This window comes from Phalaenopsis equestris, unplaced genomic scaffold (genome assembly GCF_001263595.1).
Source record: "Phalaenopsis equestris unplaced genomic scaffold, ASM126359v1 Scaffold001135, whole genome shotgun sequence".
In the NCBI taxonomy this organism is placed as follows: Eukaryota; Viridiplantae; Streptophyta; class Magnoliopsida; order Asparagales; family Orchidaceae; genus Phalaenopsis; species Phalaenopsis equestris.
In genome coordinates, this window is record NW_018165574.1 from 59,822 (window position 1) to 76,345 (window position 16,524).

The 16,524-nt window shown below is 35.7% G+C and overlaps 1 protein-coding gene across 1 annotated transcript in view; it reads left to right on the top strand.

Annotated features, from left to right (window-relative positions):
• Positions 1 to 2,657: 2,657 nt before the first annotated feature.
• Positions 2,658 to 16,524, top strand: part of LOC110033317 (synaptotagmin-5) — a 75,616-nt gene continuing 61,749 nt past the window's right edge. Inside the window, exons 1-6 of the mRNA XM_020737248.1 lie at positions 2,658 to 3,228; positions 12,094 to 12,168; positions 12,253 to 12,360; positions 13,254 to 13,286; positions 13,364 to 13,453; positions 15,200 to 15,325. Of these exons, the coding sequence (XP_020592907.1) occupies positions 3,040 to 3,228; positions 12,094 to 12,168; positions 12,253 to 12,360; positions 13,254 to 13,286; positions 13,364 to 13,453; positions 15,200 to 15,325 (621 nt within the window). The 5' untranslated portion in view covers positions 2,658 to 3,039. The remainder of the gene's footprint in view (positions 3,229 to 12,093; positions 12,169 to 12,252; positions 12,361 to 13,253; positions 13,287 to 13,363; positions 13,454 to 15,199; positions 15,326 to 16,524) is intronic.

The following is a 16,524-nucleotide window of genomic DNA, read 5'->3' on the forward strand; positions in this document are numbered from 1 at the left end:
TGGAAGCAATATTTCTGATAAACTCTTTTTTTTTTTAACTCATGGAAAGATAAATTAAAGGAAGGATTTGAAAGCATAAGGCATAAAAACTCAGCTATATAATTCTGTCAAAAAAATAGGAGTGCTATGATGACTTGCTATGATGACTTCAAAATCTCCAAGTCAAAACTGATCCTGTTCTTGTGATCCGAGAAGAACGAAGAGGAGATGACTCATATCCTTCAAATCCAGAATTTATCTTTCTCATTCGACCAAAATTCTTTCAATTTGGAGATTATGACCAAAATTATTTCAATTTGGAGATTATGAAGTCAATATAAGCACTAAAGTTTAGATGTTCATGGAAGCCAATATATTTGGAAGCCAATATATTTTTTGAGACCAATATAAGCACTTAAGTTTAGATGTTAAAAATGTAAATATATCAGGGAAGACAATATATTCTTTGAGACCAATATAAAATATTCCTTGAGACCAATATAAGCACTTGTTTAGATGTTAAAAATGTAAATATATCATCGAAACAACAACTGCAAGCACCGATATCAAACAAATATGGGAGAAATCCTGTACGCCCTTATATACCCCCTTATAGGTATGGGCTGCCGAAGCTCCTTCAACACCAATGCATTGAAAGAGTAAAAATCTACAAGCATCAATATCAAACAAAAATGAGAATCTTTGATTATATATCTTTGTATTAATTTGCAGAATTATCTTTACTTAATATATTCAGATTTATCCTTCACTAAAACTGAGTTAAAATACAGGAGTTTTTTCAGAAGGCTGCTAAGTCCTGCTGGTTTAACACCTTGTCGCATATCTTCTTTAACAAATAAAAAAATTTCCATTGTGGCAACCTATTTATTCTAACAACATGATTTGGGAGTTTTCCGCTTTATTGAGGAAGCAAGGAAGCTTCTCCGCTTTACTCCTGGCATATGGCAGCTTCGGTGGAGCGGAGGAAGACCAGAGAGTCGGCGGAGGAAGCGCGGGTCTTCGGCGGAGGAAGCGCTGGTCTTCGGCGGAGCGGCGGAGGAAGACCGGAGAGTCGACGGCGATAGAGAGGTACTTCGGCCCGAGGAAGAGCGAAGCTGGAGGCGGAGGCGAGCGGATAAGGTTTTAGGGTAAGAGGATAAGCGTGTGCGCGTAAAATATTCCCCAATCGCGCGTTTCAAACACTGATCGCGGGTATCGACCCGCGACCAGCTTTTCTCTAAATTCAAAACGAGATTATAAAATAAGCTGTGCAAACGCTGAAAACAAACGGTGCAGCGGCGTTTTCAAAAACGCCGCCGCACTTATAAACTGCCCCAAACGGGCCCTTAGAGTTGAAGAAAATGCCGAACGGGACTTCATTTCCCACAGAAGACACCAAACTGATGCATGCCAGAAAATTCGTGGTAAATGAGTAATGGATTATTGTTTTAGCGTTGCACGATGATTTAACACACACTCAGAAGAAATGAAAACAACATGTGATGACACCAGAAGTTTGCAAGTGGAAAACCAGTAAAGGGAAAAAAACCATGGGGCCTGGTCCAGTTATAAAAATCAATTATATGTTGATGATTACAGAGACCCCTTATCCCACAGACGGGAAATGATTACTAGATTTTCCAAGTAACAACATCGACTGATGGAGTTTGGTCAGCGGTGGTCGACAGAGGTCGGTGGTGGTCAATGACAGCTAATGACGGTCAGCGGTGGTCAACGAATGTCAGCGGTGATCAGCGGTGGTCGTTGCAGGTCAGTGGTGGTTGTCGACGGTTGGTGGTGGTTGACGGTGATCGAAAATGACATAGATGATGTTGAACTTGCGCTGCTTCTCAAAGCCTCAACTTTTTTCTCAAGCCTCAGCTTTTCCCTCATGAGAGGGGTAGGGGTCTATTTATAGTGTTTTTGGTGTCATTAGTGCATAAATATTAATCATTTTTGATTGGACGGTTCAGAGAGCTTCCTCCAATTAGACGACGTTTAATGGACATTTGAGTGTCATAACAATATAGGAATTATGCAGTCTTGGACTCATTGGATTTGTCTTGTCGAGACGCTCGATTTGACTATAAACTTGCCAACTTTGACACATGTTTGAACTTCCCAATATGTCCTGAGATCTTCCAAGAGCGGTTTAATGACTTGATTCGTGCTTGATTTGACTCGAATTGGACTAACTTTGATATCATTAGGTCGATCTCATCGAACCAGCCAGTTTGATCGTAAGTTTGCTGAAATCGAAACTCTGGATGACTTTTACTTGAAGTTTGAATGTTTATTGTTCAAAATATTGCATCGAGATTCGTGTCGAATGGTGAAAATTTGTTAGTCGCGTAACAATAATATTTTATATTTAAATGATTTACATTTATAACAATTTATTTTGAAGGATTTACATACATACTACTCAATCATATGATTTACATCTCTAAAACATAAACTTAATTTGTTATATACATGCTTCTTTTCTATAAATGAAAATGTGTATTTCACTTTTCAAAAATTAAAATAGTGTTTTTTTTTATTTGAAATGAATTATTTGAACGACAAGTTTATAAAATAGAAAATTTAGAAGTTAAATATGTAAATACAGAGGAATTTGATGGTTTATATGTAAATGAGCCAGGTATTTTTAGTTTATTATCGTCGGCGGCGTGGGAGCCAATGCTCCCACAGCTGTGGACTTCGTCCAAATTTGTTCAGGTCAAGTCAGGATTACCTTATTCAATAATGGCTTTTAGTTCGTCAAACTAGTTATGCTGTTGACCTCGATTTCGGGTACAGAGTCGCTGGTCCTAGAGTGCCATCTTCTTTGATCCATTCCTTTTCCCTGTTCATCCCAGGACTCCTCTCCATCAATTATTTCTCCGTCTTCTAGAATTTGATTTTTTGCTGCTTGCCCGTGGAGCAGATGAGTTTTGGGTGCGCTGGAAGATGGTGGGCCTTCTTCTAGAATTTGATGTCTTGTTCATTTCTCATGGATTAGAAGAGGTTTGAGCGCGTTGGAAGAGAGAGAGAGAACCAGAGGGCAAAGAGGTGGAGATGGACAGACGGCGGCTGAAAAATCTGTATGCCAAGGAGGCAGTGGAGTTTTTAAACCATGTAATTGAAGAGAAGCCGCTGCTGCCCTTCTTGATACCGTTAGGGTTTTTCGCATGGGCTATTGAACGATGGCTGGTTCCCTTCTCTAATTGGATTCCCATGGCGTTTGCCGTCTGGGCTACTATTGAGGTGGGCTGGATTTTAGTTGCTTTAATTAATTTCTTTTTTTAGAGGATAGCTTTATATGGCAAATGGATTGTTGTTTTTATGATGTATTAACTCACCTTTTCACATCAATTAGGACTTTTTGTATTTTGTAGAGGTTCACATCGTTCTATTAGGGGATTCAGCGGATTTACCCATTTTTGCTTCATTAAACTTGAGATGGTTCAAAATTGTATTTGTCGTCATCTAATTAATTCTTTTTTTTTCTTATTAACTCAGGCATGTCTAGCTTGATATGCTTGCAATGCTCAGTTACTTTTCTCATGCCATCAAGTTTTCTTCTTAAAATATAGTCTTTATGAGGAACGAGACTATCTCCAGTTCAAAATGGTAGATAGGAAGTTTAGGATGGTGCCAAAATAACCTAAATTGTTTTCTTAAATTTCAGAAGTTATATCTGTGTCTTTCATTACATAAAAGGAAATTATTATAACAAAATTTATGGTTATTATCCCTCTGGATAATGGGAGAGCCTTTTAGATTAAGACTAATAAGTAGGGCATTTATTGCTCCGAGTATTGTAACAACAATTCTAGATTATCTCTCAGACTTAATAACTTTTGTCTGGCATACCTGGGCCAATCTGGCATAGCTACGCCGCATCCTTGTGAGACTATGTGGGTGCTTCCAACTCAACATCTCAACAAGGTGGCAAACCGACATTACTCGTTGAGATGCCAGTTGTCCTGCATCAACTGCCGCATTGACCTAGTGGATTGACCTGTTGGATTGACTTGGCAAAATGAGCTATCGGATTGACCTGACGGATTAACCTATCATACTCATCCATCTAGCCCGCCTCACCAGTGATTGTTGAAATTGACGGAATGCAAAAGTCAAGACCATTATCAATGGTTGACTTATGCCACATTTTCATTTATGAGCTGCCTGACATTCAAGTTGCAATTTTTTCATCGAGACCTCACAGTTCATAATTTAATATTTTTTTGAACATGTATAAAGAGAGCGAGGGGGACTCTTTCTCAGAGGCTCTATCACACACACACTCTCTCTCTGATAGGCATTTTTGGAAAATCTCACATTGTATATCTGGGTTGGCTTTTCTTGCCTCATCTCTTATTCTTTCTTGTTGATTAGATCATCTTCTCTATTGTTCCATGGAAGGATCATTGCAAGGAAATATATTTCAAGCCTGTAGAACACGTCCTTTCTCTTCCTTTGCCCTCCTTACATAGGTTTCTCTCTCGTTGTGTGAACTCACGAACAATATGAGGCCCAACGTTCTAAAAAGATTCCACACTGTGAATATATTAATATTACTTAATACGACTTTGACACTTTAGAAGTTTATGTTGATTATAAATTTATCACCCTCGACAAACCGTTGTGGAGGGTGGATATATATTGCTATTAGATTTTATGTGATGTATTTCATTTAAATAATATTGTTAGATTCTTATATCATAAAATTTTAATTTTATAAATAAACCCCCTCTATTAAGGTTCACTTTCTAGATGACAATCACCGGAGATTTAATTGAAATGCTTATATTTTTTATTTGATTAAATTTAGTTATTTGAATATTTATAGAAAAACAAATCCTGTTAACTTTGACACTTATATGGGGGAGGATTAAACTAACTAATTAGCTCACTGTCTCATTAACCCTAGCATTAGAAAGAGGGTGAAATTGAATATACGTGACTTGTTGATCTCGTCTTGTAGATAAGGTGGCCAACTCGAGAGCATAGAACTTAACATTTTAGATCTAATTTTTGGAGGAGAGATTTTATAAAACCTTGAGCATTTGCACGCTAGTTGAGACTATATTTCAGTTTACTCTTATATTTAAATCATGTAATATTCTTGGACGATGCATTTTAAGTGTTTAGCAAGCTTGTTAGAGCACATTACAAGTTTTGAGTTTATTTCATGTAAGCCTGCGTAATATTCACAAACTTTATGATTGAGTATTTAGCATATTGATCGGAGCATATACGGGCAAGTTAGATTTATATATTGGACACTCTGTAGAACTTCACACAATTTTTGAGACATTACGCGGCTTTTGAGACACAATTTAAAGCAAATATTTCCTTATGAAGCACTTATAAGACTTGAAATTATCCAAATTTGACTGATTTTTGTAAGGTTTTCAATATGTGCATAGCCTTACTTCGAACCATCCAAATATCATCCTCTATCCGCTTGCGGTTGTGGTGCTTATTTGGTGGCATTTAAGGCATTCTAAGATCTTGTTATATATTTAAAGGAATGCATCTGGTATGTGAATTATTGAAAATTAAATGTTTTGTGAAATTTCGTTTGTACTCATATATAAGCTATTGCGTTCATTGAAAGTCTCCTATAAATCTGATATGTTATGTTCATTATTGATTACAAACAAGTTACTAGACACCTGGCATATTTATTAGGTATTAAATTCTCGTTCTTCTCAGTTCTTAGTATAAGGATTAACAATCCAAATATTCACTGAAGCATCACATTTATGCTCGATAGCGAGCCGTGAGTTTGTTATAGGTTGCATTTGTGTTCGTTGATGAGACAGTGAATCTCATGTAAGTCTAATGCATTTTTGTTTATATTATGTTACATTCTTTTGAGATGACTTATATAGTAATTTAAGCATTGATTTTGTCATTAATTTACATTTTAAAACTTATTTTTTTGATTTTATTTTAGTGCAAATAAATTCAATTCAATTTTTTTGTAAGAGGCGTTTAGACAAAATTTCGACAGCCTCCTAACTATCTTGTACACAACGTTGCATTGGGAGTGCAAGGACTTACCATAATGCCTGATTAGGCATGCGTGGTTGGTGTTGCAGGACACAGTAGTCGGAGATGTTAGGATCCAGTCTGAGGCTTGGAATTAACTAAGACAGACACAAATGATCGGATAGTGTGAATTAAAATTTTGATGTCCATTTTGTATAAATAGTAATTAACAAAATTATAAAGCTACTAATTAAATTAAACTAAAGCATTAAAATAAAATTTACCTCATTACTGATTGTCCGCTTTTTTATAAATATTTTTTTATTTATCGCTCATCTCTTAATCAATTAAATTAACCGGAAAATTTAGTTTAAAATAGCTGCAACAAAAAATAAATTAGTGAATACTCATACTTCTAAATTTTAGTAAAGTAATGGAAAAAGAAAACAATATGCATGCTAGTTAAATTTTTAATAAATCAATATAAATATTTGAAACTGCGCAAATCTTTCAAACCTTCCACGACATGATTTAAACTCAATTTCGATACAAAATTCAGATCATAACTGATAATGCAAATGAATATTTCAACTCTATTCTTGGATTCAATCTTTCAAAAATGGAATCATCCATATGAGTTTATATATTGACGCCCCAAAACAAAATGAGATAACTGAGAGAAAGAATATACATCTTCTTGAGGTATCCTGCTTAATTATAATTTCTCAGCAGTTTTCAAAATATTTTTGGGAGGAAGCACGTTTTTCTACAATATGCCTTATCAATTGAAGTCCTCATATGATACTTAACTTCAAAACACCACCTCATATTTTGATGGATACCTATACTCACATCAAAGCTTTCTCTTCTACTGTATTTGGGTGTTTATCCTTTATTTATATCAATTTTCCAGATCACATAACACTTAATCATAAATCTATCAAGTGTATTTTTTGTAGGTATACCTGAAACACAAAGGGAATAAATGTTACCTGTTATCAGAAAATATTACTTAAACTTCAAAACGCCACCTCATATTTTGATGGATACATATCCTCACATCAAAGCTTTCTCTTCTATCGTAGAACTTAAAATTTTTGGGTGTTTATCCTTTATTTATATCAATTTCTCAGATCACATAAAACTTGATCATAAATCTATCAAGTGTATTTTTTGCAGGCATGCCTGAAACAAAAAGGTATAAATGTTACCTGTTATCAAATATTACAACTCCATCGATGTCACATTTTTTGAAAATTAATAATTCTATTCCAAATTAACGTTAAGGGGGAGAGTACAAATGAACACCAATTTCGGGATGCACTTGATCTCACCTATACCTCCTCACAACCCACTCCTCTTTCACCTGACCAACATATCCTAGTTGTGGATGTCCAAACAACCCAACCTGAAGTCTATAACAAAGAACCTAGTTTGTGTAAAAATTTTGAACAGGTGGAAGACAACTTACAAATACAAAATTTCTCAGACCAAAACTTGAATTCACATTCACCTGAAATTTATGGTAAGGAGTAGTACTCATGAGTTATCCTCTTCCTCTACTGGTGTTGATGATAAGGGAAATTGTACTAGATACGCAATTCAAGAGTTCGTAGCTTAAAAGAAATTATCCTCATCTTATAGAGCATTTATACCTAACATTGATAGTGTATAGATTCCTAAATTCATTCATGAAGCTCTTGAAAATTTAGAATGGAGGAAAGCAATTAAAAAGGAGATTTGAGCACTAAAGCATAATAACACATGTATTCTAACTAAACTCTCTTAGAATAAGAAGCCAATTTGATGCAAATTGATGTTCAGCTTCAAATGCAAAGCTGATGGGGGCAATGTGAGATTCAAAGCCATTTATTGTAAAAGTTTTCACTCAAGCCTATGAGATTGACTATCAGGAGGCCCTCACATCAATTGCCAAACTAAACACTATTAGAGTTCTCGCTTCAGTAACAACTAACAAGGAATGTGGATTGCATTAGACTATCTCCAGTTCAAAATGGTAGATAGGAAGTTAGGATGGTGCCAAAATAACCTAAATTGTTTTTTTACATTTCAGAAGTTATATCTGCGTCTTTCATTATATAAAAGGAAATTATTATAACAAAATTTTATGGTTATTATCCCTCTGGATAATGGGAGAGCGTTTTAGATTAAGACTAATATTTAGGGCATTTATTGCTCTGAGTATTGTAACAACAGTTCTAGATTATCTCTCAGACTTGATAACTTTTGGCTGGCATACCTGGGCCAATCTGGCATAGCTACGCCGCTTTCTTGTGAGACTGTGTGGGTGCTTCCAAACTCAACATCTCAACAAGGTGGCAAACCGACATTACTCATTGAGATGCCAACTGTCCTCCATCAACTGCCGCATTGACTTAGTAGATTGACCCGCTGGATTGACTTGGCAAAATGAGTTATCGGATTGACCTGACGGATTAACCTATCATACTCATCCATCTAGCCCGCCTCACCAGTGATTGTTGAAATTGACGGAATGCAAAAGTCAAGACCATTATCAATGGTTGACTTATGCCACATTTTCATTTATGAGCTGCCTGACATTCAAGTTGCAATTTTTTCATCGAGACCTCACAGTTCATAATTTAATATTTTTTTGAACATGTATAAAGAGAGCGAGGGGGACTCTTTCTCAGAGGCTCTATCACACACACACTCTCTCTCTGATAGGCATTTTTGGAAAATCTCACATTGTATATCTGGGTTGGCTTTTCTTGCCTCATCTCTTATTCTTTCTTGCTGATTAGATCATTTTCTCTATTGTTCCGTCGAAGGATCATTGCAAGGAAATATACTTCAAGCCCGTAGAACACGTCCTTTCTCTTCCTTTACCCTCCTTACATAGGTTTCTCCCTCGTTGTGTGAACTCACGAACAATATTTTTTGTAGGTATGCCTGAAACACAAAGGGAATAAATGTTACCTGTTATCAGAAAATATTACTTAACTTCAAAATGCCACCTCATATTTTGATGGATACCTATCCTCACATCAAAGCTTTTTCTTCTATCGTAAAACTTAAAATTTTTGGGTGTTTATCCTTTATTTATATCAATTTCCCAGATCACATAAAACTTGATTTTTAAATCTATCAAGTGTATTTTTTGCAGTCATGCCTGAAACAAAAAGGTATAAATGTTACATGTTAGCAGAAAATATTACAACTCCATCGATGTCACATTTTTTGAAAATTAATCATTCTATTCCAAATTAACGTTCAGGGGGAGAGTGCAAATGACACCAATTTCGGGATGCACTTGATCGCACCTATACCTCCTCACAACCCACTCCTCTTTGACCTGACCAACATATCCTAGTTGTGGATGTCCAACCAACCCAACCTGAAGTCCATAACAAAGAACCTAGTTTGTGTAAAAACTTTGAACAGGTGGAGGACAACTTACAAAGACAAAATTTCTCATACCAAAACTTGAATTCACATTCACCTGAAATTTATGGTAAGGCTTAGTACTCATGAGTTATCCTCTTCCTCTACTGGTGCTGATGACAAGGGAAACTGTACTAGATACCCAATTCAAGAGTTTGTAGCTTAAAAGAAATAATCCTCATCTTATAGAGCATTTATACCTAACATTGATAGTGTATAGATTCCTAAATTCATTCATGAAGCTCTTGAAAATTTAGAATGGAGGAAAGCAATTAAAAAGGAGATTTGAGCACTAAAGCATAATAACACATGTATTCTAACTAAACTCTTAGAATAAGAATCCAATTTGATGCAAATTGATGTTCAGCTTCAAATGCAAAGCTGATGGGGGCAATGTGAGATTCAAAGCCATTTATTGTAAAAGTTTTCACTCAAGCCTATGAGATTGACTATCAGGAGACCCTCACATCATTTGCCAAACTAAACAATATTAGAGTTTCACTTCAGTAACAACTAACAGGGAATGTGGATTGCATCTACTTGATATAAAAAATGCCTTTCTATATGGAGATATGGGAGAAAAATGTACATGAAGATATCACCAGGACTTGAGAATAATTCTAACAAACACCTAGTATGCTAACTCAGGAATTCTCTCTATGAGCTTAATCAATTACAAGAGGCATGTTATGAAAGGTTTACTAAAACTATAAGATTTAATGGATATTTTCAAAGTTAAGTTGATTATACATTGTTGATAAAACATACTCAGGGAGTTAAGATTGCTGCACTGATCGTATATGTGTGTCTGATTCTTATTAGTGGCGATGAAAGAGAAATTCTTAAAATCAAAGAAGTATTTGCTACTGAATTTGAACTTAATGATCTAAGAACCATGAGTTATTTTCTTAGTATGGAGGTAACAAGTTCTAAGAAAGACATTATTATCACAGAGTAAATACATCTTAGATATACTAAAGGAGATAGATGATTAGATGCAAATTTGTTGATACTCAAATAGATCCCAACAAGAAGTTTAATAGGGAAGATGAAAATATATTTACAGATAAGAGAAAATACCAAAGATTGGTAGGAAAACTCATCTACCTGTCATATACTAGGCTAGATATTACATACTCTGTCACTATTATGAGCCAACACATAAATAACCCAAATGAAGAGCATTTGGAGATGGTGTCATGATTCTGAGGTTTTTCGAGAAGACTCCTTGTTATGGATTAATTTGTGAGAAAATCAGAAATAAAGATGTACAAGTCTGCACTGATGCAAGTTGGGCTGGGTAACTTATTGACAGAAGGTCCACCGCAGGTTACTGCTCCAATGTATGGGGAAATTTGGTTGCATGTAGAAGTATGAAGCAAACTATTATTCCTAGAAGAAGTGTAGAGTCCGAGTATAGGGCAGTCACCTTGGAAATCTCTGAAGGGATTTGAATTCATAATTTTTTAAGGCAATTAGGGCATACCTCAAATAGATCTATACAGATATTTTGTGACAATCAAGAAGCCATTTGTATTGTCAAGAATATTGTGCATCTTAATAGGACCAATCACATTGAAATTGATAGACACATTATCTATGAAAAGGATAGAACTATACAACCAAGCTACATCCCGACACACCAACAAGTTGCTGATGTCTTCGCCAATGGTCCTTTATTCACCTTCTCAAAATTCAATATCAAGCTTGGTTCTACAACTTCTACGATCCAACTTGAGGGGGAGTGTGGAAAGCCAGGAACGTGGGCCGACCAACCATCTCATAGGTCTTGGGGAATCTAGTTAGAGGCAACTTTGGGAACCCCTTGATTAGTTTTATTCTCTTTCCATTTATTTCTCTTTATGTTTATTTCAGAATTATTTCATTTCCAAATTTAGATTAGATATATATGGTAAGTTTGTAGGTTAGGAGGGACTGGTTCCCCATATATGTACCTTACATGTGAATAATGAAAAATAGAATTTTCCTCCCAAAGTTTATTTTCTACAACAACTTGTGTCTTCTAGAGCTTTAGCTAGTCTCCCTATATATGTACCTTACATGTGAATAATGAAAAAGAGAATTTTCCTCCCAAAGTTCATTTTCTACAACAACTTATGTCTTCTCGAGCTTTAGCTAGTCCGAGTTTAACAAGGAAGGCAACATCCATTGTTGCTTGAACAGCCAATTGCTGATCTGTATACACAATGTTTCATGTTTGTAGGCTCAGACAGAACCTCTTCTTTATCCCGATTCTTGTCGCGTCTCCTCTATTCAGCGCCACAAGCCTGTTAAATATTGATTTCTTCTGTAAAGAATTGGATTTTTGTTTGCCATGCCATGTAGAAATTTACGAACATTTCCTTCATTGGTGATGTGACTTAAATAATGTCTACATTAAGGTGACCTAAATTTCACGTCTTTTGCTTTAATTTATTCTAACCTTCATACTCTTTTTTATTCCCATGCCGTTTCCTGTGTATAGGGTGCTTAATAGGGCGATTTTGTTGTCCTACCATAACATCTTATCATTTAACAGCTTAATTGTAATGCATGAAGCACAAAAGCAATCTAATCTATATCATACGGGTAGAATGCTGTTAAATGATAATATTTAAGTTTAAATTCTCGAATTATTAGTAAGGAGAAGTAGTTTCTCATTACCATCAAAAGTAGTCATGAGTTATTTTATTTTGTGCTTAGTATGGGAGTTTCCGACGGCAGCTACTTATAGAAGGGATGAATAGAAGATGGAAACATCTCATACTGCACTCAACGGTATAATCATTGTTTGTTTAATTTTGTACAATTTTTTCTAGGTCAATCAATGTCTTACTTATTTCTAAGATAAAAATATTGCAGCCTGTAACGCCATTAGAACCCTGTGCGTGGCTGAACAAGCTCTTGATGGAAGTTTGGCCCAACTATATGGAACCAAAATTGTCACTTAAGTTTTCCTCAATGGCAGAGGTGAGCCTTGTTACCCATGTTACTGTTTCTGTTCAAAAAATGCCTCTTATTAACATATTGGGGAATCAAATTACTTTAATTAAGATTGTTTATCGGTATCCTTTTTTATTTGCATGATGTATTGATTATTGAAGTTGGTACCCGAGAGCATAATCATAGAAATGAATAACAGACCTGTCGATATTCATTTGGATTTGAGTGTTTCAACTAAGAAAGGTTTTAATTTGATTTGATTCCTTGATTAATGGTTCATGTTTCAGTTTGATTTTTCAGGTTGATTCACCCTTTAAATTAAAAAGGTAAACTCCCATTAAAAATATATATATTTTTGCGTATAGAGTAATATTTTGCTTATATTCACATTTGTATCTAATCTAGAATTTTTCACATTAAATTTATTTGAATTGTGTGCTGATTTTAAAGAGAATGTACACGGCTTGCTGTTACCACATGAAAAATTTAACAAATTGTTTCAATATGATTAAAGCTAGATGCCCAATTCCCCTCCATATAATTGACAAGCTTTGTATTAAGAAAAAGATATATATTTTTTGTTTTGAAGATTCATATTCATACAAGACGAAATTTTAATCATCTATGCCACTGATGTTATTGGTAATACTTCGTAGCCAAGATACAAGGAAATCTACTGTACTTGTTGGGTGTAGTAAAATGTAGCAAATATCTTACAACGTTGACTCTTAATCAAATATAGTTATCCCTTTTCATCATTTATATTCATACAAGACTATATTTAATCATCTCTGCCACTTATCTTATTGGCAATTTGCAGTCTTGGTACAGCCTAACTTGTTGTACTTGTTGGTAGTGTAATAGTAAAATATATGAAATTTCATTTACGTCAGTGACAAAATTAAATGTTGAATTTGCAGAGTCGGTTGAAAGAACGAAAACCAAAACTCATTGTAAGTCTCATAGTTAGTTTGAATCTGCAGCTCATGATAAGGAATCCAAAATACTAAGGCTGTTATTTTTCATACAGGAAAAGCTAGAGTTACAGGAGTTCTCACTTGGTTCATGCCCTCCAAATTTGGGGCAAAATGGGGTGCACTGGGTTACTGTGGGTGAACAGGTTTGCTTTCTGCTTACTAATTTGGCATTTGTGATAATATACTTTTCTTTGTCTTCAGTTGATGTCAACTGTCAATGCAAGATGGTTTAATTGTTTTGATGGATATTTATGATTTTAAAGATTGGTTTCTCTTAAAAATAGTGTAAGATGCGTGAAATCCTTATTTAACCTTGTCCTTTCTTTTTCTTCCATTGATTGTAGCTTTTCGGATTGTCCTCATCCTCATCCGGCCTTGTTGGCTTGTTCTCCCATTTGGCTTCTTCTCCATTGTCACTTTCTGGGATGCGTGTCATGCAGCATCCTGTGGCTGTACATGCCACTTATGGCTGTTGTCATCCTCGTCTGGCCTCTCTGCTTTTTTCTCCTGCTTAGCCATCTCTCTCATTGGCGGCTCTTATGATTTTGGCAGTCTACTCTAATCCACCTTTGTTGCCCCTGTTCTGGTCACTTCGAGAAACTCCTAGTTTTTTCCTCCTTTTGCTTAGCTTTTACTCTTTTGCTACTGTGATGGGTGGTCTGTCCAGTTTGGATTACATGCAACCCTTGCTGGTTTTTCTTCAATCTGAAAATTCTCATGCTTACCAGCAGGTTTCGTTGATGCTGAGGCCTCTGAGTTTACTTGTTCATTCAATTCCATTTATGCTGAAAAAATTTTGTGGGCCCTCCCAATATGGATGTCATTCACAAATTCATGTCAGAGTTGCAATTGGTTTGTGATTTTGAATCGATCTCTTTAATTATCATCATATTATTTTTAAACCTTTTTTGGATTCAGATGACATGAACTTGATATTTTTCTGCTGAATATATTATGTCAGCAGCTTTTCAATGATAATGTCAAAGTGGTCTTCCCATTTTGATTTTTCTAACGAATCTCCTGTTGGTGAAGACATTATAGATCATAATTCACAACATCTTTCCGATTCTAATGAGAGCATACCGAGTGAAGACATGTTGCTAGATTTGAATCGATCTCTTTAATTATCATCATATTATTTTTAAACCTTTTTTGGATTCAGATGACATGAACTTGATATTTTTCTGCTGAATATATTATGTCAGCAGCTTTTCAATGATAATGTCAAAGTGGTCTTCCCATTTTGATTTTTCTAACGAATCTCCATTTTTCTCTACGTTTTTCATAACAGCTTCAATTTATGCAGGCCAATTATGCCTATTCTCCATGATATCTTTATTTTGCCTTAAAAATATTTTTCTTCCCTTTTTTTTTTGGCATTTCTTGTTGATTTCCGTTTTTGTTCTTCTATCAATTGCTTGTTATAAAATTGATCTTTAAAACATACTTTTATTTTTTCTTATTATTTTCTATTTCCTTCATTAGAAATTCCCTTGGCTAAAAGTTTATGTTGGTACTGAAGTGTTTTTAAAAAATGCATTGGTGTAAAATGCCGCTTTTTAGCACTTTTTAAATGAAATAAAGTTTTCTACAATCTTCAAATTTGATAATTTTCAACTTGATGCTCCCTTGTTCTTTGACCTGCATCGAACGCCCTCCGCCAATGTACTTTGAAATACTGAAATTTTAGCTGTTGATGTCCGTGCATCACTCCCTATTCTTTATTTTGTTGTTTCACCGACCCAAGACCTGCATCGTAGCACCATTTCCAATTTTTTTGAAGCAGTGAAATTTTTTCTGTTCATTTGAGGGTTTGTTGTACTAATCTTTTTAAAATTTTATTTTATGTTGTCATACTGACCAAACATTGAACTTCATTTTTTTCACAGAATGTCATGCGCTTAGATTTTGAGTGGGACACTAACGAGATGAGTGTATTGTTGCTGGCCAAATTGGCAAAACCTCTGATGGGGACTGCTCGGATTGTCATTAACAGTATTTACATCAAGGGAGATGTATGTTATCTAATTTTTGATTTCATTTTTTGATATATTAAAACTTATTACCTGAAAGTCAAATTGCACAGATAATTTAATATTCTCTAAATTACTCTCTCAAAAAAATGTAGAAGGAATGAGAAAGAAAGGGGATGGCCATGATGCGGAGCTTACACGAGGGTTTACCGCACGGGATACTATCACACATGCGTGTTATTCTGCAAATGTTGCTATAGTACCAGAAATGGGAGATTGCCGCGCTGCTTTGACCGGTTCATTACCACAACTTTGAGGGTTGACTGATCTTTCTATCTATGGGATTGCTGCCCAATTGGAGTGGGGCCACTACTAGTTATCCTAGGATTATATATTTATGTTTCTGATGTTTTAGATTTAGTTTTGGTTGTGTTGTCTATTGGGACAACGGGCAACGGTCAACATCTCCAATTCTCTTTCCTGGTGCTGTTTTCAAGGGCGAGTAGTACTCCGACTATATCTCATTCCGAGTTTGTGATTATCCTTGACGTTCTCTTGCTTGTATCTTACCCTTTGCAGCCGCCGTCCTCCCTCCTTGCTGTAACCGCCTGGAACAGCTGTCCTGGGTGTTTCTTTCTGCAGTTTTCTATCTTCCAGACACCGCCAACTGCTCTTCTGCTTGTTTCCGCCATCCAGGACAACAAGTAGTAGCTGTCCATTCTTTTTGCAGCTTTCCAGCTACCGCTCCCCTTCAAACGTGCTGCCATCATCCAGAATCTGCGCCCTACCCCTTTACATTTGTTGCCATTGTCCAAAATCTCCACTAGCACAATCTTCCTTGTTGCCAACACCCCAAACCGGATCCCCTTGCTGTCTGCTGCTCCGTTCCAGTCACATTCTTGCTGTCATCGCTCTGAACATACTCCCACATTGACTCTCGTTGTTTGCTTGCAGCCCAGACTAATGGAATCCATTACCTGCCATTTTTCTGTTTGCCAACCACCTCGTGCATCACCCCACCATTGTCCTAAACCCTCGCCTACCACCATCACTACTCCTGGATCTAACTTTCGTTGAGTTTGTGTGTCATGTTGTTGTTTTTTCCTATTTTTGTTTTGTTTGGTTGTAAACCCCTATTTGATTTCAGTAATAAAATTTGTATTGATGTTCTTATTTGGTTAATTTCGTTATGATTCGGTATCAGAGCTAGCGTAACCATAGTCATATCCTAGGGTTATCGA